The sequence below is a fragment of the Rattus norvegicus genome, chromosome 14 (assembly GCF_036323735.1).
Source record: "Rattus norvegicus strain BN/NHsdMcwi chromosome 14, GRCr8, whole genome shotgun sequence".
NCBI classification, from domain to species: Eukaryota; Metazoa; Chordata; class Mammalia; order Rodentia; family Muridae; genus Rattus; species Rattus norvegicus.
Genome location: NC_086032.1, coordinates 22,005,937 through 22,029,696, shown reverse-complemented (window position 1 = coordinate 22,029,696; position 23,760 = coordinate 22,005,937). Strand labels below are relative to the sequence as shown.

The 23,760-nt window shown below is 39.3% G+C and overlaps 1 protein-coding gene across 2 annotated transcripts in view; it reads right to left on the bottom strand.

Annotated features, from left to right (window-relative positions):
• Positions 1 to 9,608: 9,608 nt before the first annotated feature.
• Tmprss11a (transmembrane serine protease 11A) overlaps positions 9,609 to 23,760 on the bottom strand; it is a 58,747-nt gene continuing 44,595 nt past the window's right edge. For both annotated transcript variants that reach the window (XM_063273820.1, XM_039092583.2), the window contains exons 6-9: positions 20,395 to 20,566; positions 18,109 to 18,368; positions 13,158 to 13,300; positions 9,609 to 11,190 (exon numbers count right to left, since the gene is read on the bottom strand). In XM_063273820.1, the coding sequence (XP_063129890.1) occupies positions 11,029 to 11,190; positions 13,158 to 13,300; positions 18,109 to 18,368; positions 20,395 to 20,566 (737 nt within the window). In that variant the 3' untranslated portion in view covers positions 9,609 to 11,028. The remainder of the gene's footprint in view (positions 11,191 to 13,157; positions 13,301 to 18,108; positions 18,369 to 20,394; positions 20,567 to 23,760) is intronic.

Here is a 23,760-nt window from a genome sequence, read left to right as displayed (position 1 = left end):
CAGTTCAATAATTTAGTAAAGGAAATAATGGAGAGAGGAGCTAGGTAACCTGAGAAATAGGTTTCTTGACTTACTTAACCTTTCTGCAATTGTTCTTTCATTAACCAATTATCTAAAACATATATTGAGTATTGTTTAAGTACTGTGTGAGACAAAAGAAAGAAAGAAAGAAAGAAAGAAAGAAAGCAGTTTCTAAGCCTTATGGAATATGAAATACTTTAAGAGCTTATACACTTATATAAAAACTACAATGCAGGGTGAAGGGTTAGAAATGATTTGGAGAAAGAGAAAAATTACTACAAGAGATTTATATAGTGAACAATTTTGCCTGAGACAGTAAGAGGAACATTACATGCAAAGATAAAACTTAATCTTAGATTGGCATGCCTGCTCCTCCCTTTACATTTCACAATCTCCCTTTCACCCAGGAGATCTGCTGTAACCAGGGACACAGGTGAGACCTCTGCCAAAACAACCACTCCAACTGGGACCCCAAAAGAGCCCAAATGGATGGGGAACCCCTCTTCTCTGCATGACCTCAATCTCCTTTCTGGTCTGTAACTCTGCCTGGGCAGATCAGCATGCCCGCTCCTCTCCCATATACCAAGCATGCCTGTCTCCAATGAAGGTCTAACATAACCAGGTCACAGGAGGATTTCCATAACAAGGGACATAGGAGAACTGCTCTAACCAGGAACACAGGGGTCCTCCTCTAATTAGGGACACAGGAGGCACCCCTAACCAGAATCAACACTGCTTGTCTCCCAGTAGGCCTGCTCTAAACCAGGTTACAGACCTTTACTTGCCTCCAAGGAGGCAGGCTCCAGACAAAGACACCCAGGCCAATTAACACCAGAGATAACCAGATGGTGAGAAGCAATTGCAAGATTATAAGCAACAGAAGTAAAAATATTTTGGCATGATCAAAACCATCACACACCTAAAAAGCATGATGCTGACCTCATCATTATCTCATCTCATAAAGATAATAAAGGCCTTTAGGGAGGATATGAATAACTCATTGAAAGAAATACAGGAAAACACAGGCAAATAGGTAGAAGCCCTTAAAGAAGAAACAAATAAACCCCTTAATGAAATACAGGAAAACACAATCAAACAGGTGAAGGAATTGAACAAAGGAGTCCAAGACCGAAATATGGAAATAGAAACAATAAAGAAATCACAAATTAAGGCAATGCTGAAGATGGAAAACTGAGGAAAGAGATCAGTAGCTACAGATGCAAGCATCATTGTCAGAATACAAGAGATAGAAGAGAGAATCTCAGGTGTAGAAGATACCATAGAAGATATTGACACAATGGTCAAAGAAAAAACAAAGTGTAAAAATCTCATAGCCCAAAACACTCAGAAAATCCAGAGCATAATGAAAAGACCAAATGTAAGAATAATAGGAATAGAAGAGTGCAAAGATTCCCAGGTCTAAGGCAAAAACACATCTTCAACAAAATCATAGAAGAAAACTTCCCTAACCTAAGAAAGAGATGGCCATAAACATACAAGAAGTCCACAAAACAACAAATAGATTGGACCAGAAAAGGAAATCCTCCCACAACACAATAATAAAAACACTAACTGCACAGAACAAAGACAGAATATTAACAGCAGTAAGGAAAAAGGCCAAGTAACATATAAAGGCAGATTGATCAGAATTACACCAGACTTCTCAACAGAGATTCTAAAAGCCAGAAGACCCCAAACCCTAAGAGAACACAAAGGCCAGCCCAAGATACTATACTCAACAAAAATCTCAATTACAACAGATAGAGAAAGCATGATATTCCATGACAAAACTAAATTTAACCACTATCTATCTACCAGTCCAGCCCTACAGAGGACACTAGAAGGAAGACTAGAAAACAGAGGCTATCTACACCCAAGAAAAGAGAAGAAATTAATCACCTCATACAAAAACCAAAATAAGAGAAACACACACACACACACACACACACTACCATCTCTGACAACAAAAATAACAGGAACCAACAATCACTGGTCTTTAATGTCTCTCAACATCAATGAATGCAATGCTCCAATAAAAAGTCATAGGCTAAATGACTGGATACGTAAACAGGAGCCAGCATTTTGCTGCATACAAGAAACATACCTCAGTGATAAAGAGAGACATACCTCATAGTAAAATGCTAGAAAAATGTTTTCGAATCAAATAGTTGCAAGAAACAAGCTGGAGAAGCCATTCCAATATCCAATAAAATAGACTTTCAACCAAAAGTTATCAAAAGAATTGGGGAATGAGACTTCATACTCATTAAAGAAAAAATCCTCCCAGATGAAATCTTAATTCAGAACATTTATGCCCCAAATGCAAGGGCACCCACACTCATAAAAGAAATGTTACTAAAGCTCAAAATACACATTGATTCGCACACTGATAGTGGGAGACTTCAAAACTCCACTCTCACCAATGGACAGGTCATTGAAACAGAAACTAAACAGAGACACAGTGAAACTAATAGAAGTTATGAACCAAGTGGATTTAGCAGATATATACAGAACATTTCACCTTAAAAGAATATACCTTCTTTTTAGCACCTCATGTTACCTTCTTCAAAACTGACCATATAATCTCACACAAAACAAGTCTCAACAGATACAAGAAGATTGAAATAATCCCATGCATCCTATGAGATCACCACAGACTAAGGTTAGACTTCAACAACAAAACAACAGAAATCCCAGATATTCATAGAAACTTCATAACTCTCTGATCAGGGAAGAAATAAAAAAATTAAAGGCTTTGTAGAATTTAATGAAAATGAACCCCCAAACTTATGGGACATAATGAAAGCAGTCCTAAGAGGAAAATTCATGACATTAAGTGCTCTTGTAAAGAAATTGGAGATAATCCTACACTAAGCAATTTAACAGGGCACCTGAAAGCTCTAGAACAAAAAGAAGCAAACATACCCAAGAGGAGTAAACGTCACGAAATAATCAAACTGAGGGCATAAAACAACCAATTAGAAACAAAGAATGATACAAAGAATGGACAAAATCAAGTGTAGGATGATGTCATTATGCAGGTGAAGGCAGGTACAGGATAGAACGAGGCCTGTCATTGGACAAGAAGGTAGGATGGGTGGGAGAAAAGTTTTAGAGAGGAAGAGACAAGGGGGAGAAACAGCCAAAGTGAACATAGAGGTAGATGTTAAGATTTCTCTCTACATGTTTACAGGTTGTTATGAATATTCTTAAGGGATGGATGTGTACAGGATTTTGTGTATCTAGATAAGCAAACTATCTTATCCAGGTGGGCAATCATATATTATCAGTTAGATCAGAGGTTATTGTGTTGTGTGTTCTTTCATATGGTGACTTAATTGAGTTCAAGAGAGTGTGGTGGCTGGACACACTGGGCTGCCACAGAATTGGGATGTGTATGTCTCGCATGGTGGCAACCTGCCTGTCGAACTAGATGGGTAGAGAGATTGTTGCCAGGCTCAGAGAGTAGCCCTCAGCAGGGTGATGTTGGTTGGAGCAACTTGGGTGAGAAGCTTTGCTGCCTGAGATGAAAATATCTAACAGATATCATGCTGCACAATGGCGCTGAATCTAGTGTGGGACAAATGAAAATGCATTTTAATTTTACTGCAGCAGCCAAGAGCTGGTTCTTTGGGAAAATCAGCAAGATAGATAAACCCATAGCCAAACTAACTAAAGGACACAGAGACATTGTCCAAATTAACAAAATCAGAAATGCAAACAGAGATATGTCAAAAGAAACTGAGGAAACTCAAAAGATGATCAGATCCCACTACAAAAGCCTTTATCAACAAAACTGGAAAATCTAAATGAAATGGATGATTTTCTAGGCAAATACTAGGTTTCAAAGTTAAGTCAAGAACAGGTAAACTACCTAAACAGTCCCATATCCATGAAGGAAATAGAAGCAGTCATTAAAAGCCTCTTAACACCGCTTTCCCCCAAATGTCCAGGGCCAGATGCTTTTAGTGCAGAATTCTACCTAAACTGCTCAAAGACCCAACAAAGAAAGAGAACTTCAGATCAATTTTGCTTATAAATATTGATGCAAAAGTACTCAATAAAATTCTAGCAAACTGTATCCAAGAACACATCAAAACAACCATTCACCATCATCAAGTAGCCTTCATTCCAGGGATGAAGGGATGATTCAATATATAGAAATCCATCAACATGATCTACTATATAAACAAACTCAAAGAAAAATAACACATTAGATGATGAAAAAGTCTTTGACAATATCCAACACCCCTTCATACTAAAAGTCTTGGGGATCAGGAATTCAAGGTCCATACCTAAACATAATAAAAGCCATATGCAACAAACCAACAGCCAACATCAAATTAAATGAAGAGAAACTTGAAGGAATCCCACTATAATCAGAGACTAGACAAGGCTGCCTACTCTGTCCCTGTCTATTCAATATAGTATTAGCTAGAGCAATAAAATAACAAAAGGAGATCAAGGGGATACAAATTGAAAGGAAAGAAGTCACTACTTGCAGATGATAAGATAGTATATATAAAAGACCACAAAAATTATACCAGAGAACTTCTACAGCTGATAAACAACTTCAGTAAAGTGGCTGGGTATAAAATTAACTCAAAGAAATCAGTAGCCTTCCTTTATACAAACAATAAACAGGCTGAGAAAGAAAATAGAGAAAGAAGACCCTTCATAATAGTTATAAATAATAGGAATTATCTTGGTGTAACTCTAGCCCAACAAGTGAAAGATTTCTATGACAAGAACTTCATGTCTCTGAAGAAAAAAATCGAAGAAGCTCTCAGAAGATGGAAAGTTCTACTATGCTCATGGCTCAGCAGGATTAACACAGTAAAAATGGCCATTCTATCAAAAGCAATCTACAGATTCAATGTAATCCTCATCAAAAATTTAACATAATTTTTCATAGACATAGAAAGAGCAGTTCTCAAATTCATCTGGAAAATGAAAAAAAAAAAGCCAGTATATCAAAAACAATTCTCAACAATAAAAAAACTGGGGGAATCACCATCCCTGACCTCAAACTATACTCCAGAGCAAGAGTGATAAACACTTTATGGTATTGGTACAGAGACAGGCAGGTACATCAGTGGAATAGAATTGAAGACTGAGACTTAAACCCACACAGCTATGGTCATCTGATTTTTGACAAGTCCAGCATACAGTGGAAAAAAGAAAGCATCTTCCACAAATGCTGCTGGTCAAACTGGCTATCTGAATGTAGAAGAATGCAAATTGAGCCACATTTATCTCCTTGTACCAAGCTCAAGTCCAAGTGGATTGAGGGACTCCACATGAAACCCGACACACTGGATCTAATAGACGAGAATGTGGGAGATAGCCTCAAACACAAGGACATATGGGAAAATTTCCTGAACAGAACACCAGTGGCTCAGGTTCTATGATCAACAATTGCCAAATGAGACCTCATGAAACTGAAAAGCTTCTGTAAGGCAAAGGACATAGTCAATAGGACAAAACAGCAACCTACAGACTGGGAAAAGATCTTCATTAACCCTCCATCTGATAGAGGACTAATATACAAAATATAGAAAGAGCTCAAGAAGTTAGACTCCAAAAAACCCCCCAAAATAATCCACTTAAAAATGGGGGTACAGAGCTAAACAGAGTATTCTCAACAGAGGAATCTTGAATGACTGAGAAGCACTTAAAGAAATGTTCAACATTTTTAATCATCAGGAAATGCAAATCAAAATAACCCTGAGATTCTACATAACACCAATCAGAACAGCTAAAATTAAAAAAAAAAAAACTCAAGAGACAGTACATGCTTGCAAGAATGTGGAGAAAAAGGAGCACTCCTCCATTGCTGGTGGGATTGCAAACTGGTACAACCACTCTGAAATCAATCTGGCATTTCCTCAGAAAATTGGAAATAGTACTACCTGAAGACCTAGTTATATCACTCCTGGGCATATACTCAAAAGATGCTCCACCATACCACAAGGGCACATACTCCATGATGTTCATAGTGACCTCATTGGTGATAGCCAGAAGCTGGAAACAATTCAGATGTCCCACAACTGAAGAATGAATACAGAAAATGTGGTTCATTTACACAGTGGAATACTATTCAGCTGTTTAAAAACAAGAACATCATGAATTTTGCAGGCAAATGGTTGGAAGTAGAAAATATCATCCTGAGTGAGGTAACTCAGACCCAAAAGGTCATGAAGGGTATATACTCACTGATAAGTGGATATTAGCCAAAAAATTCAGACTATCCATGATACAACTCACAGACTGAGAAAAGTTAATGAGAAGGAAGTCCCAAGTATGGATACCTGAAACTCACTTAGGGGAACAAAATAATCATAGGAGGCAGAGGGAGGTAGGAACCTGGTGGGAGAGGGGAGGGAGTAGGGGAAAAAGAGGGGCAGGGTCAGTTCTTGGGAGAGACAGGAGGGAATGAATTGTAATGTATAGCTTTGGGAGTAGGGAGCAGGAGGAACCTCTAGAAAGTCCCAGAGACCTGGAATGTGAAAGGCTACCAGGACTCAATAGGGAAGAAGGCATTACCCGAAGTGCCCAACAATGAGGACATATAATGGGAAGAGACCACTTCCAGGAGACAGACACGGCCCTAGTCAAGGCAGCGGGCCACCTACCCATCTTCAAAATTTTTAACCCAGAATTGTTTCTATCTAAAGGAAATGCAGGGACAAAAATGGAGCAGAGACTTGAAGTCCATCCAGAGATGAGTCCAACTTGGGATCCATCCCATGCACATACTCCAAATCCTGACACCATTACTGAGGCCATATTGTGCGTGAAGACAGGAGCCTGGCATGGCTATCCTCTGAGAGCCTCTACCAGCAACTGACTGAGACAAAAGCAGAGACAGCCAATCATCGCATTGTGATTGGGTACCAATATGGAAGAACTAGGGGAAGGACTGAGGAGCTGATGGGGGATTACAACCCCATAGAAACAACAACAGTGTCAAATAACACAGACCCCTCAGAGCTTTCAGAGACTAAACCAAAAACCTAGCAGTATTCATGGGCTGTTTCATGGTCTTGGGACATGTTTGTAGCAGTGAACTGCCTTGTATGGTCCCAGTGGGAGGAGATGTGTCTAATCCTGTTGAAACTTGATGATCCAGGAAAGAGGGATGCTGGTGGGAGTGAGGGCAGGAAGGAGAGTACCCTCTCAGAGGTGGGTGGAGGAAGGAGGGAGGATGGAGTGAAGAATTCAGGAATGGGGGTCCAGGAAGGGAGGCAACTTTTAGAATATAATTAAAATAATTTAATAAAAATGACATACTTTTAAAAATATCTTTTTTTTTTATTAACTTGAGTATTTCTTATATACATTTCGAGTGTTATTCCCTTTCCCGGTTTCCGGGCAAACATCCCCTTCCCCCCTCCCCTTCCTTATGAGTGTTCCCCTCCCAACCCTCCCCCCATTGCCGCCCTCCCCCCAACAGTCTAGTTCACTGGGGGTTCAGTCTTAGCAGGACCCAGGGCTTCCCCTTCCACTGGTGCTCTTACTAGGATATGCATTGCTACCTATGGGGTCAGAGTCCAGGGTCAGTCCATGTATAGTCTTTAGGTAGTGGCTTAGTCCCTGGAAGCTCTAGTTGCTTGGCATTGTTGTACTTTTGGGGTCTCGAGCCCCTTCAAGCTCTTCCAGTTCTTTCTCTGATTCCTTCAACGGGGGTCCTATTCTCAGTTCAGTGGTTTGCTGCTGGCATTCGCCTCTGTATTTGCTGTATTCTGGCTGTGTCTCTCAGGAGCGATCTACATCCGGCTCCTTTCGGTCTGCACTTCTTTGCTTCATCCATCCTGTCTAATTGGGTGGCTGTATATGTATGGGCCACATGTGGGGCAGACTCTGAATGGGTGTTCCTTCAGTCTCTGTTTTAATCTTTGCCTCTCTCTTCCCTGCCAAGGGTATTCTTGTTCCCCTTTTAAAGAAGGAGTGAAGCATTCACAATTTGATCATCTGTCTTGAGTTTCATTTGTTCTAGGCATCTAGGGTAATTCAAGCATTTGGGCTAATAGCCACTTATCAATGAGTGCATACCATGTATGTCTTTCTGTGATTGGGTTAGCTCACTCAGGATGATATTTTCCAGTTCCATAAAAATATTTTGGTTTTATACAGTAAGCAAAGCAGTGTGATCAAAACAGGAAACTGTTCTCACAAAAGAACAATGGGACAAAAGAGGAAGTAATGTTCATGAGAGGCAGAGTCACGAGCAAAAATAAATTCCATTGGTTGATACAGGCTGATTCTCAGGCAAAAGTGATATCAACGATATTTTGACTGAAGGGAACAAAATTATGGGGTCATCCAACTTAGTAACCACTCATTAAGTGAATACCACCAGGAGAGCCCAGGAAGAGGAGAGTAGCAGTGTAACACAAGGTGGGAATGGGTAATAGCAAGGACTATTCAGATTATCTTCTGAAGGTGATGACTTAGTAGATTACAGCCAACTTGGTACTAGCTTCATAGTCATAGAAACAATAAAACTATTCCATCACACTCAGTATGGATAAGTGAAAAACTTCAATCTTCAATCTAATCATTACTTATATATTTCAGTGTGTGTATGTGTGTGTATGTGTGTGTGTGTGTGTGTGTGTGTGTGTGTGTGTGTGTGTGTGAGATTATGACATTAAAGTATTCTGTTTCTTCCTGTGTATTATCGTCAGGGTACACGAACTAGTAGAAATCGTGGTCTCCCTCCACACGGTGAGCTCGGAGTCCACCTCTCTGCCTGAAGTGTGACTTGGTGCTGTATGGCACACTATATTTAGAGAAGATAATTAGGCAAAGGAATTTAATGATATTTTTACTCCTTTCTAGTTCCGTACATTTCTGTTATGCGTATTTATCATGCCCGCCCACCACTATCTCACTTCAGCTCAGCCGATCCCCGTGCTCCTCAGCTTCACCTCCTCAGGGGATTTCACTTAAAGTCTCCCACCTGTGACCTCCCAACTCGGAGGTAGAAATTCTCCGGGCTCATTTTGCGCGGGGAGATGAGCCTGTATCTGAAACAGCTACTGACTGGCACTCTTCATCCATCCAGCTATTGCCCCTGATAACGATACTGTGTTTTTTGAATATCCAACGTCACCTCTTTCAGTTCCTGGTATTTCTAAAAGTGATCAACTGCCTTCAAAACAGCAATTCTCCTGGGGCATAATTTCATGCCTTGGAGGATGTTCGCTAATATGTAGAGGTCCTTTTGGTTATCAAAATTTGTGGATGAGGGGTGCTACAGACATGAAAGAGCACTGAACCCTCTGAACTGGGTAGCTCCCTGCAATCAAGACTAATTCAGGAAAAGCTTCAATAACACCAAGGTTAAGAGTCCTTGTTTTCTTCAGAGTTACCCTAACTAGTAATCTACAGAGTGTGATTCTTTTGCTTGGTTTTGTTATTTTCTGAGATGAAGTCTCCCACAACCGAGTTTGGCTTCAAATCTCCTGAGAAGCTGAGAATGACCTTGGCTTTTTTTTATTTTTATAAAAGAGAATGTAACCCTTGATATCAGTTGAAAGACCCACACTGCTGCCTGAACACAGACTCAGAGATACTGTCTATGGAATGCTCCGATCACCAACTTTATTAGATTTAAAACGATAAAACAGTATTTGTTCCCATACAACCCTGAATGGAATGCTGCAGAAGACAGTTTGGAGGACATTATTGACAACTCTAAGACCAGACTGAGTCTTAGCATTAGAAACACAATCACATTTAACCACCACAATTCAGAAAATTTATGTGACAATGGATATTTACATATAGGAAGAAAGAACCTTGCTTTGAAGTGAGTAGTCGTAGTAATAGCCTCCTAGTTTAAAAACTGATCCCATAGCACTTAGTGAGAAATGTCATAGGTACTCTCCTTCAATAAACACAGTGGCCATAAACAAACTTTGTAAGGAAAGGGGACACATGACTTTGACAACAAAGGATGAAAACTGAAAACAGCTTTGTCAAGCTGTTTACACACCTTAATCTGCAAATCCACGCATCTCATATTGTATGGTCCTGTGATTGTAATAACCAAAATATGAGCCTTGGGGGAAACTTGATGGTAGAAATAAAGGCAACAGAATTTCCTTTCTGTGAGGAGAAACAAATGTTTTTCTACGTGTTAACAAATTCCCTATTGTTTTCAATCTTTTGACCCTAAGATAATGCTGGACAAAAATCTCCCCCTGGTGACCAAAATCTGTCAGTGCACATTCAAAATGTCAAATTCTTGTACACCTGTGCTGGGACAGCTCACAAAGTCATCATTCCCTCTCAACTTTTCAGGATAAAAATTATACATTAAGTAATTCCCTTATATAAAACATCGATCAATATTTATCTTACGCACATCTATGCAATCAGTATGGTGATATGAGTGTTGTTTACACGCTTGTGTTTCTAGAAAGTCATAGGAAAAAAAAAAACAGAAAAATTCCCAGCAAAGTTTAAAGTAACTTTGCTCTATTTTGCCACAGAATTTTGATTAGTCTTCTCTTCTAAGTTCCCTGATACACATATAGAGGTAACAAACTTATTTCCCGTGATGGAAAAACTTAGGAAAATCTAGAAGGAATGTGAAGAAGACAAAAAAGATGTTTGTGAATTTCGGGTAAGTCATAGGGACTTGTATGAGCACCTGGAGGTTCCTGAAGATTCAAAATATTTTTCTCTTGAAGGGAACCCAGGAGAAACATACTCTAAAATTCTCCCTGGCTGTCTGCAAAACGACATAATGCATCTTGCGTATACTCTAGTTAGCTTGGTTTAAGGAGGTGAATATTTTTACTGCATTTTTCGATGATAAATCAACCCATCCCTTCACAGATATGTGATTCTGAAATAGATCATGTGTTTCGTGTTGCTAGGTCCAGCTCTTTAATCTTACTTCATTGTACCAAGGCCACCAAATGAATGTCTGAATTCTTATATACATATGACCATCATGCTACTGTTTTCTTTAGCGAGTTTATCCATGGCGAGTTAGAGACCCGTTTTTGAAGCAATCCAGCGTCGGTAATAAGTCACTTGAGTGTACACCCCAGGCTTGTTCTTTTGACCACAGTTGTCTCCCCAGCTCACAATTCCAATGAGATACCAGGTATCTTTGTCGTCTCTTACAACCAATGGGCCCCCAGAATCACCCTGAAAGTAAACATGAGAAAAACAATTGGCTACACAGTTTCTCATTTATGAAAGTTGATGAGCCGTTTAGTTTATTCTAAGTGTGTGTATAGATTCCCAACACCAAATAAGTAAATAAAACCCATAACATACAAGAAAAAGACCAGTACAGTAGAAAATGCCCAAACATGATTCAAAAAAGAAAAGTCTCCAAAATTACGATTGAGCTGTTTTGTGTTGGCTCTCTACTGCTGGGCATGGGGCTCGAGTGTGGTTTGTAGAGCCAGTGAAACTCTGCTGGAGATGAGAATTTTTCCGTTGGGAGCTGTTGTCAAATGAGGATAACTTCTCCCACCCGCTATGCTCTGCAGTGATTTGAGCATCACCTTAAGAACCACCTCCAACCCTGCCCTTTCCACTGCCCGGAAGTGATTACAAAGGGAATCTTTATTTCATCAAACTCCTAACTGAGCTCCAACCAGAAACAAAATTGTAAATCTGCACACTAAGTTGTGAGAACCTTTTTAGTTTTTTGGAAGACAGGGTTTCTCATCAGCAAGTCTGTGCTTGGATTTTGTTTACCTAGATGTTTGGGGGAGAAATTCTCACTTTCACTCTTGCTTTCTCCTGCTCTTTCACCATCTCCCTCTCCCTCTCCCTCTCCCTCTCCCTCTCCCTCTCCCTCTCCCTCTCCCTCTCCCTCTCCCTCTCCCTCTCCCTCTCCCCCTCTCCCTCTCCCTCTCCCTCTCTCTCCTCCATCTCCTTTCCCTTCTGTATGTAAAGGGCATTTATTGAATTCCAGATAAGCATTTGGGAATGTAAGGAAGGCTGATGCTGGTGCCTGTTATTCTGTTTTATCAGAGTCTCTGAAGCCCTGATCAGGCACCCCATTATCATCACTGTTCTCCGGCACTTGAGCCACTTTTCCAATGACTTTTTCTGTGAGTAGAGACTTTCTTATATTTCTTTGAATCCAATCCCAGTGAATCCTCTGAGCCACACATGTTTCCATGGATCTCTGAATTATCATCCCCATCAGTTGCAAGCCTTCTGATGAGCTTCCGCTCACCTCTTCCTTCCTGTTCCTTGGATCTCTAAATTATAGCTGTCACACTCTTGGCAAGAGAGGTTAGCTATCTGTTAGATCTTGTTCTGGACTGGCCTGGGTGTTATAAATTTTTGTTCTTTTTTTTCCCCCAACAGTTTGTTCTGTGTCATCTCTTTGTCAACCCATGCCACCAACACTCTCATTTCACTGTGCAGATTGACCTCCTTGATGTTTGCAAGGGTCTCATCTCAAAAAGAAAATGTTTGGATATGGCAAGAAACATATTCGGGTTTTTTTTTGTCAGAAAATATACGTGCCACACAGATTCTGGAAGACTGGGGAAAACACTGTAAAGATCTGTAGAATATTGATAGGTATACCTAATCAATCTTTGCACCCTTCTGCTTGTGCTTTGCTTGGGGTTGCCCATTACAGATTATAGTAATTGGTAATGTTATAAATGTACACATCTTCACAGTTGTAGTTATTCTTCCCTCTTCTGTAATTGTATAAGTGCTACGTATTCTTTAGGTCTCAGTAAAGCATCATTTCTCTGATGTTTGTTCTGAGAACGTTTTCTTGAAGGGGAGACGATCTCTTTTCCATTACATTCTTAGAGCACTGCAGTTCACTGTACACAGTTGCTGCCTTTGTAATTCGTGAGCCTGTTGGAATGTAAGATGTCATTACAAGACTCTTATCCCGAGAGCTTCCGGACTAAGAGAACTACATTCTGTGTTTGGTTGCAAAGAAACCTTTGTTTCAGGGTTTTCAATAATAAAACACTTGGAAGTCCTTAGGTGTTGTGACATTACCACATTTGAAGATGTCAGCATGCCCCATGTGACTATAAAAAACATAGAGTATTTCCTGGGCTAGGCCAAAAAAAAAAAAAAAGATTTTGAGTTAGTGACTTTGAATTATTTTTTCTCCAACCTACCCTGCAGGCATCGTAAATTCCTTCCAGAAATCCAGCACAGAACATCCCGCGTTTTATTTCATTGCCGTACACATGTCGCTGCTTGCACACGTCGTTGCTTATGATTTGTACTCTGGCTTCACGGAGCTCATTTTGGGACTCCCCTTAGAGAAGAAACAAAAACAAAGCATTCTCACCACTTTTCAATAAGTCTTAGATGGACCGAGGAGAGGAGATTCTGAGCTAACCGTCTTCATTCGAGATTTGTTTATCCAGACTAAGGCTAGTGTGAACAGTCCTAGAAAAAAATGCTAGCTAAAATCTGGCATATGCTATAAATACCCTTATCAGTACCCATAGAGACAGAGATGGGCGTATCTCTACAAGTCTGATACCAGTTTGTTTTACAGGCAGGGTCACGCGGTGAGACCCTGTCCCAGAAAACAAGCAAACAAACTAAACTGTATTATTCATTTTATTAAATACATCTACAAGCAGTATTGCCATTTGTTTTCTGGAAAATCTTTGAATCTTTACTTTAAAAATAACTGGTATTTATTAATTTTGATTTTTTTGTTTTATGCCTATAGGGAGTTTTGCATGCCTGTATGCTTGTACACCACATCCATGCAGTGTCTGTGGAGGTCAAAAGAGGTGGATCCCTTGGAGCTGGAGTTATATATGACTGGGAGCTGCTGGGTGAATATTGGGAACAGAACCTGGGTCCTTTGGAAGAGCCACCAGTGCTGTTAACTGCAGAGCCCTTCAAACCAGTCTTTATTTTTAAAGACAGCATTCTTTTTTTTAAAAAAAATAAGTGTGTTTATTGATTTCAGATTGTTTCCACAAAAACTACATGCTTAGTCGGTATTGTTTCTTGGCTTGATAAAGTACCTCTTAAATTATGTTTCTCCAGTCCTGTACATTTATAAAAATCTTTTATGTATATGATTATGTTACATGACAATGGCTTTGTCTCAGAAAAAAATGTAGGGATTCAGTCTAAGCTAGGTCCTCATGAAAGGTAGAAGCAGAGGAAAATGAAGAATATTATAAACATTCTTAAATTCTTTTTCTCAACCACAGACTAGATAGGAAATCATGATATATACCCTGGTTGGCAGAACTCCAGCATGGCCCCAAGATTCTTGTGTAATTTCTCTTTCCCCAAGCATGGGATGGACTCAGAGAACATGATGAAGATCATTTTTTGTATAATTAAGTTTAAGTTATATGTGTCAAAGTGCTGAGAAATTTTTATACAAAATAATATCTTCAACCAGATTGACCTTGGCATTATCAGAGGGAGATTATCCAAGGCAGACCTGGCCAAATCAGGTGAGGTTTATAATTTCTCCATGTTTGCTCACACATGTTTGCTGAGGAGGCAAACTCTATAGATGCAAGAAACAGAATTTAAGCACCCAGTCTGGAAGGGAATCTTGAACAACAGATGAGGCTATGCCCAAACCACTGTTCTGACAATCTCAGAAAAGAAGATCCAATAACCTGAACTTCTGACCTGTTTAGAAATTATTAAATCCCAACTTGGGATTTCTACCCTGCCTTGGGTAGAACTTTGGTAGTTCCTGGATGAAAACATACACAATCTTTACATTTATAACAAGCCTATAGTTGGGTGAATACCTACCCTCCATGTTATTAGAATCTACTTTCCTATTGATAACCCAGAGTTATTACTATTTATTATGTTTCATCTGGGCTCCTCTTAACTCCAATTGACCAGTCCTCAGGACCATGTTCTTATGGCTCACCTAACCCGTGGCAGCTTCTCCTTCCTCCTCCTGTACTCCTCTTCTTCCCTTCTTGGTTCATCCCTGGATCTCTAGCTCAGGAAACCTAAACCCCACCTATGTTTCTTCTTCCCAACTATTGGCTGTCTACATCTTTATTTACCAATCAGAAATAGCTTGGGGGCAGGGTCACAGGAGCTAGTGCAGACTCCAGGTCCTGGGGGTCCACACTTGCATTACAATAGACAGTGAAAGGCAAACCTCAGCAATTTCCCCTTTTAGTCCATTGAAAGGGTCTTTTCTCTCAGTTATCACAATTATGTAAATTATAATGTATGATATATTTTTATAATGGCTAGCCTGTCATATTAGGCAATTTAGATGAAATATTTTATCATCTATCTTAACTTAATGAATTTACAATTCTATATTTAAATCATGTTTGATTTTAACTTGTATTATCATCTGAAAACCATCCTTTTAAATTTGGAACATCATCAAGGCTATACAACTTAAGTGTAATTGTGAGACTATAACTATTTAGTCTTCAACCCTGTTAGAGATTTGAGAAGGGATTAAATATTATTTGAGTATTCAGGAAGCACAAACACATAACTTCCAAAACTATACAAATGACAGAGACAGTTGACTGCCTGAGTAGTCCCCAACATTCCTTATAACGTTGGAACATTTGTCTTCAGCCTTCTTGCCCAGAATATCTAGTCGACCTTAAGTGAAGTAGGCATTATGAAGGACTAGCTTACCCTGTATTGGCAGAGGTTAGTAATGGACTATTCCTGTCCATTTGTCCTTTTGGACAGCATTCTGTTTGCAGATAAAATTAGGGCACTTCTTGCCCAGTGGCTAGCTTGCTCTATTTAAATCAACTCTACATAGAGGTATTGATGCTCAATATTGTCTTTGAAGTGGAATGTTGGAGTAGACATGTTTTGTAGTTAAAAGACCCTTTAATAAAGAAATAACATGAAAGGCCATATTTCTGTGGATCTCGGACAGTTTTGAAGACTTCACCTATACATAGCACAACTGAAGTGTCAAATATTGATTTTTTTTAGTTACTTACTATTTGAATAACCTCGAAAACATTTTATTGTAATTAACTAAATCAGAATCTAATATGATCACGAGTTTAGCTATGCGACTATTAACTTGTATTGTTTAATTATTTTAAATAGTTTGTAATAGCAGCTATTAAAAGGACCAAGTCTAAGCCTTGTACTCTTAAATGAGTTGCATAGGAACAAAATTAAATTTAAATTTCATATCAATATACAAAGATGTATACAAATAAAAACCTTAAACTTGTACCAATGTACAAATTCTGTACTAATGTAAGAAAATATAACTTCGATTCTGCATCAAGATATAGATTTCTACCAATATAAGATTATGTCTATAAAATGCTTTGTCTCTATATAAATATAGATATTTATTATTATATCTGTATTATCAATTTAAAAAATTCTATTTCCCCTTTGGGAAGGTTTAGTGGATATGACAATTGATATTTTCTAGGTGATAGATAAATTAATTACTTTTATAGCAAACTTCTTGGCAAAGTGTAATAAAATTAAAAAGGCATAGTTCCAAAATTTATACCTCCAAATCCTAACAGCTCCCGACTACTTTGTGTTCTCTTATTGGCACTTCTTTAAAAAGTATTGATTTATATCAAAAAGCTTCATTTTTATCTGCCCATTTTCTCTACTTTTTCATTTTTATTATTTTCCCTTCTGCTTGTTTTAGATTATCTTCTTATCCTTATTAGTGCATTAAAGTTGACACTTAGTTTATATATTTTAGATTTTTTAAAAGTAAAAACAAATACACTCTGTAAACAGTATTTTTAATTTGGTTCTAGGTACTTTTAAGAGATCCACCCCCAGACTTTCATTTATAAATGGGTCCTTTAAGTTCTAAGCATCTGGACATTTTTTAGTTATTTTTGCTATTGTTTTCTAGTTCGAGTTCATATTGTCTTAGAACATTCAGCGTATGGCCTCAATTACTTCATATTTACTAATGGTGACTTTTCATATATGGAAATGGACTTTCCTGGAGAGTAAGCCATAAGTTCTTGGCGTTAATGTATGGCCTCCTACTTCAAGGGAGACTGTTTTGTAAATGTCTAATCTTATTCCTAGTCACAATGTAGTCTGTCAGGTATGTGTCTGTTCCAACCTCAAACTATTGCCAGAAGAGGGTGTTCTTATACCAAGAGGTATTCACCATGTCCCTTTCATAATAACCAGTGGTTATGTTACAGAGAGAACCTTAATGTGCAGACATGGTTGGTCTCAGCCTTGCTATCCTGCTGGAACTAAGAAACAATGGGTAATATTTCCTGCAGTCAGTACTATGACCATGAAGAAAGCAACGTATGCTCCACATGCCTAAGATGGATATGAACTGCGGAGAATGTCTGAAGAAAATCTAGAGTCTTCAAAGCCTGGTGATGTTTGTCTAAGTGTTTTCCTAGTTCCTTGGTGGAGCCTGAGATTAGAGTCTTTTTCCTTGAAGTTCATTGTGTATACATACATAAGACAGGCTGCTTTGAATGGATGTTCCCATTTTCAGAAGCCTGTTTTGCTTTTTCTCAAGACTGAAGTTAAACACCCTAGCAGTTTTTATTTATATAACCAAAGTACACTCTAGAATCCAGAGTGTGTCTGAGAATGACTGAAAGCATTCAGCAGCAGTCATTATAGGTTAGTAATAAAGTTGGATTGTTTTAGGGAGGGTAAGAAGGTTTTGATGATTTATCTCTCCATTGATTTTATTCTTAGCCACCATTAAACTAGCTGCATAGGCATAAAAATATTGAAATTGGTCAGTCAATCCGGTACCGCTGTGAGCCACTTCTGCCACTGGGTGGAGCTAGAGTTCCAGATCGTGAAGCTAATAATCTAGGGTGAAGAAGGACTTGGAGGTACAAAGCTTTAGTGGTTCAGGGTTCAGCAACATCAATTAAACTCTGCATTCTACTTATATTTAAATTGTATTTCTCACAGGGGACTACTGAATTACAAGGGCTAAATTTGCGTTGTTTCTTCTTTATGTTGGATTTCTGTTACTTGTAAAACAAGAGTACCGACTGACAAAACGAGCTGTGCGGAAAGGGATGGCAACAAAATACTCGTGATCGAAGAACTCTGTTAAAGAACTGAGGGGTCTGCTTGTTGTTCGGAGGTACCCACCACCATAGTAAAGTGCTCCGAATCCTGTGATGTAGACAGTTGAATTTGGTGGGAACGAGGCAGAGGGTTCTGGCAAACAAATTCGGCGTACTTCATCTGAAAAGGTGACTCTGGGAGAAAACTGCACAAGAGCGATGTCGTGGTCTCTGGCTGGAGGGCGATACTTCTCATGCATAATAATTCTTCTGACTTCTCTTTTCATTAAGGGAGGATTTATTGTTGTTCCAAAGCTAAGAGTCCATTGGCGAGGGTTTGCATTGCTAGAAAAGAGTAGCAGCATACATGAGAGGCACAGTATCCATTGACTCCACATCTAGATGAATTAACAACAAGCAATTACGTGAATTAATGCAAAGGAACTTGCCACCCTGACAATAGTTGGTTGTAATTATAGTCTCATTGGCTATTTAAATATGTCTGCTGCTCATGACTTAAATATAAGAACATATACCAATAGAACATTGCTGGTAAACTTAATATTTAATTATTGAGTTTTAGGACCATAAAGCACATACAAAATTATTCACTTGTTCCCTCAGCAAATACTTATTAATCATGCATGTGAAGCAAGTGAACAAAACATAAATTTTAACTTCGAGTATTTTGGTTGAAAAGAAACAAATTATAAAATACGTTAAAATGTTGACAAATAATATGAGTTCTGAAGACGACTAAAAAATTAAAAGAGGACAATGAGTAATGCACCGGTGTGAGGATATGGAAGGTACTGGGTTTTTTGTTTTGAAAAAGAGTAGATTTAGGATAAGACATAGCTGGTGGTGGGAGTCAGCTAGGAGATGATGCGGGAGACAAGGTTCCAGGTGGGTCTCAGTTCACAACACCAGTGGGATAACGGTGGAAGATGATGCTGGAAAAGGAGGTAGGTAGGGACCAGAGTTTCTTACAGGGAGAGAGAAAATGCTTAGGCAGTATTTAAGGGATAGTGGAATTCTTGGATGTTTTCAAAATGGAAGTTATGTATCTCACTTATGCATGTATATCTTTTGATGCTAGAACATCCCTTTGGGATGTCAATCTTTCGTGTAATGACTTCTCATGTTTACTCACTATTAGATTGAGATAACAGGGTAGTTTTTGTTGTTATGTTGTTAAGTGACATCTCCAATAAACAATGACATGCTATTTTCTATCGTTTGTTTGTTTTATAAATCTGTACTTCTGAGTACTTCTAGACTCACATCTCAGTGAAAGGGCTTCCCCCTCAGGCCTTACACGGAGGGAGGACTCTAAGAATTATATGAAGTGTCTAATCAAGTGCCTGTAGCACCGTGGAGCTTCATAGCTGCGCTGGTTGCTGCTGGGAAGCCACCGTCAACTCTCCGTTGCCTCTGCCTGATCCCTCTGCACATGGAGGCTTGCTCCTCTTCGGAATCCCTTTGTTCACCTCGGCATCGCTTTCATCTTTGAGCAGCTCTGCCTGCTGGCAAGTTCTTTCTTGACTCTCTAAGTCTCTTCCAGAAACAGGACAGGACTTCAGATCAGTTAATACAACTCTATGATCCGTATGAGAGATTTCTCAGAATGAGATTGCATCATGGAGGGCGATGTTTCCCAGGTATTCATGTGCACACCAATGATTTGGGGCTCTTATTAAAAAGGTGGGCGCTGCTGCTTGATGAACTGCCCTTTGAGTGGCAAGGCAGATGGCGTACTGCCTGCCCCTTTGTCATCTGACACTTTGTATTGATATCCCATCCTGTCAAGCTCTCTTTAAGTATGCCACCCAGTTCAGAATTTACTCTCCCAGGTAAGATCTGGGCAGCTTAGGGCTCACATGTCATATATTCCGGCTTTGATTTAAAAAAAAAAAAGATGTAATGCCAATCACAATCGAACTCTGGCTACAAATGCCAGCGCTTTAAAACTTGACCTGAGCAACGGTCACCCACTCCCGGCCCTTCTTGAAGACTTTATCTTCAGGTTATTACTTAGCATCCTCATGGGGCTGGCCAAGTGCTTAATGAAACAGGCGCTAATGTTACGTGGAGAGCATTACTTAATAAGGGGCTGGATTTATCAGTAAATTGCTGTGTTCTGCTATCGATGCAATTCCTTTAGTGAGACCCTGAAGACTTAATTAATGGATTCTGGGATACTATTCAGCACTCCTTTATTCATACCAGACATTCCTAATAAGTTTGCAAGTATAACGTCATCCTTTAGACAAGAATCAGGAAGATTTGATTTGATTTGATTGGCAGTAGAATACGGAAATGCTGGAGGTTTTAAGCAAATCTGAGGACTGGCTTGACTTCAATAACTTACGTTCTAAAGCAGTGCGCTGCAGTGACGACCCACATGTTACCAATCAGTGTGCCCCCACACTGGTGGATGTTGTTGCGTTGAAGGGAAACTTGCCAAGGCCAGGCACCCTTGGCTGCAGGGTTTCCAGACACTATTCTGTTGGCAATTAATGGGATGGCTCGCTTGCCGCAATCTGAAAGAGACGAAACCATTTATAAGAAACGTCTGTCTAGCACAGGGACCACAATGGAGGAGTTAGAGAAAGGACTGTAGGAGCTGAAGGGGTTTGCAACCCCGCAGGAAGAACAACAATACCAACCAACCAGACCCCACAGAGCTCCCAGGTCTTATACCACCAACCAATGAGTACACATGTAGGGACCTATGGCTCCAGCCACATATGTAGCAGAGGATGGCATTGTCTGTCATCAATAGGAGGGGAGACCCTTGGTTCTCTGAAGGCTCAGTTCCCCGTTGTAGGCTAATGCCAGGGTTTTGAGGTGGGAGGAGTGGGAGCATCTTCATAGAAGCAGAGGGAGGGGGAGCATGGATGAGAGAGGGGGGAAGGAGATAACATTTGAAATGTAAATACATAAAATGTCCGATAAAAAAAGAAGCATCTGTCTAGCTTTTGATGCAGAGGATCCCATAGAATATTACAATGCAGACCTTGTACCTGCCTTTCTTTAGGCATGACTGCTCTTCATTCTTTGTGTTTCCTTATGCATCGATGCACTGTTTAGTCCAACCTTTATATACGTGTACATCTGTTGTTTGTGAAGTTTTACTAAACTATAACTATGGACTCACAATTGGCAGTTATACAGTTACTCTTGAAGCTCCCACCAAGATTATTGTTTTGCAATTGTGAGTAATCCAACGGGGTTGGGCTGTCACCATGGGGTCCTCATCAGAAGGACAACTCCTTCTAGCCAGCTAAGCTGTGGTCTGTTTGGTGGAAACCCATTTGATGTCTACCTTTCTATAGTGACTACATTCTAAGGTGTCCAAGGACTAATGCATCGCGGCTAGTCATTCAGTCATTAGGATGCAGGCTTCCATGTTTCCACATAAACTTCACATCCACCATCAACAAGAATAAACATGAACTCCATCACCTCAGACGCTGCCTTTACTCGGGGCTGCTGTGAGACAAGAGCTTCTTAAGGTCATAGTGTTTTTAAAAGAAAGAAAGAAAAAGAAAATGTAGTAGGTTGGCTCTTCTTCATATGAGTAAAAATTAATTTTGTGTGTGTTGACTATATTTCCAACATGGCCGTCTCTGAAATCTCCATCATGTTACCGTGACTCTCGGGTAGACAACCATTTTTGTCATCTGAAAGAACAGAAAGAACAATCCTGTCCTTCTGCATTCTATTTGCAGCACTGGACATTGAATGGGCTTTCTGAAATGTAGGAAACTTTCGTTGCCCTCCGAATGAAGTAAAACTCTTTCCAGGGGATTCTAATGCATGACTATTAGTCACATCTCTCCCCCATACTCCCAGCTCCCAAGTCTTTCTTACAGCCAAGCAGACTTTTTCATTTGTAGGAAATGATGATGTCTCCAGTCACCTGGTCCCCTTGTCCTGTATATTTACTACCAGCCACTTGATTCACGGACTTTCTTCTTCCTATTTTAGGGATTATTTTATATCGCAACAAGATCAGCTTACTAACTCTGTTAGACTCCTAAAGCACTGTATATTTTCTCAAATCATTTATTATACTATATTAACATTTTTCCAAGTTAGTTTTGCCTTCCTTTACTTAGGAATTATAGGTTAAATAAGATCATGTCTTAGTCACAGTGGTATGACCAGCTCCTGAAATGCTTTGGACACTGTATTAATAGATGCAAAGGTATTGCAGAAGTGAGAAAAAAGTAGTACAGATGTTTGCAAGACACAGAAGCAAAAGAATGACTCGATGTTCAACTTCTCTACCATATATGGTGGTTTGAATGTGCTTGGCCCAGGGAGTGGCACTATTACAGGTATGGCCTTGTTAGAGAAGTGTGTTGCTGTACTGGTGGGCTTAGAGATCCTATTCCTAGATGCCTGGAAGATAGTATTCTCCTGTCTGCCTTTGTTGAAGATGTAGAACTCTCAGCTCCAGTCCCATATCTGCCTGGATGCTGCCATGCTCCTACCTGGATGATGTTGGACTGAACCTCTGAACCTGTAAGTCAGCCTCAATTAAATGTTGTCCTTTATAAGAGTTGTCTTGATCATGGTTTTTGTTCACATCAATAAAACCCTAAGACACCATACTTGTAAAATCTCTCAAAATTCAGGCCACAGAGAGTTTTAATGTCTTGATAAAGTCACTTCTGGGCATGAAGATAATACTAGTATATTTCAGTAGTCAGTCTCAGATAGTGGGTTCATTTCTTCCCCTGTATCTCCTTATATCATCTTAATTTCAGCAGAAAGAAGGTCTCATAGCCCTTTTTAAGACTTAGTAAAGTAAGCCCACTCAAAACTGGAAACATGTAATTTTGTTTTAACTTTCTTAGTCTTAGAATTAGAAAAGCACATATCCTATTATTATGAATTAGAAAAACATATATCATATTGTCTAATAGTCTTTGAGATGAAGATATGAGTGTGGTTGAGAAATTATGAAATGCTTTGGACATTTTATTAATAGATGCAAAGCTTATATTTGAAGATACTATTGCCAATGTAGAAACTGAACTTGTTTATATAAACTAACTAGAGTTGCATGCTTGGACAGTTAGTTTCCCTGCTGATGAGCACATTGCTCAAATCCAAAATATAGTAAGAGTTGATTTGATGTTCTCTTGGCTCATAATAACCAGGAATTTCCAGAGGTCACTAACTACTATGGATTCTAGACAGTTCAGCAAACAGACAAGTCAGGACACTGGGTTTCTAACATATATTGGATATGAGAGGCAGCATCTAATTAGTTGGGTAATTTCTTACTCATTGTTTTAGACAAAAATAGTGGATAAATAAAACACACAATAGTTTCCATTAATGCAGAACTGTGGTTTTCCAGGACTACAGGGTGAATCCTCTTGGATTCCACTGTAGGATGAGAAGAGAGAATAATTACATGGGCCCCTAGGCCTCACACTTTGTCTCAACCAAAATGTGCCTGCTTTTGTCTCTTTTGTTTACGTAAGATTTCATATAAGCTTGTTTTCTCAATGCCTTTACGATGAAAAAGACTTTGGGAAGCTCCAACGTAAATTGTGTTTAAAGTACTCAGACATGTTCCTAACCAATTACATGCTGTGGATGAAGAAAATATTTTAGGTGGACACAGTCGCACCTGCCTGCAACTCAGGAAAATCACACGACAGACCCTTTCTCAAAAGATGAGCAAAAAGGAAAAAGGAAACTCTCACATATCATT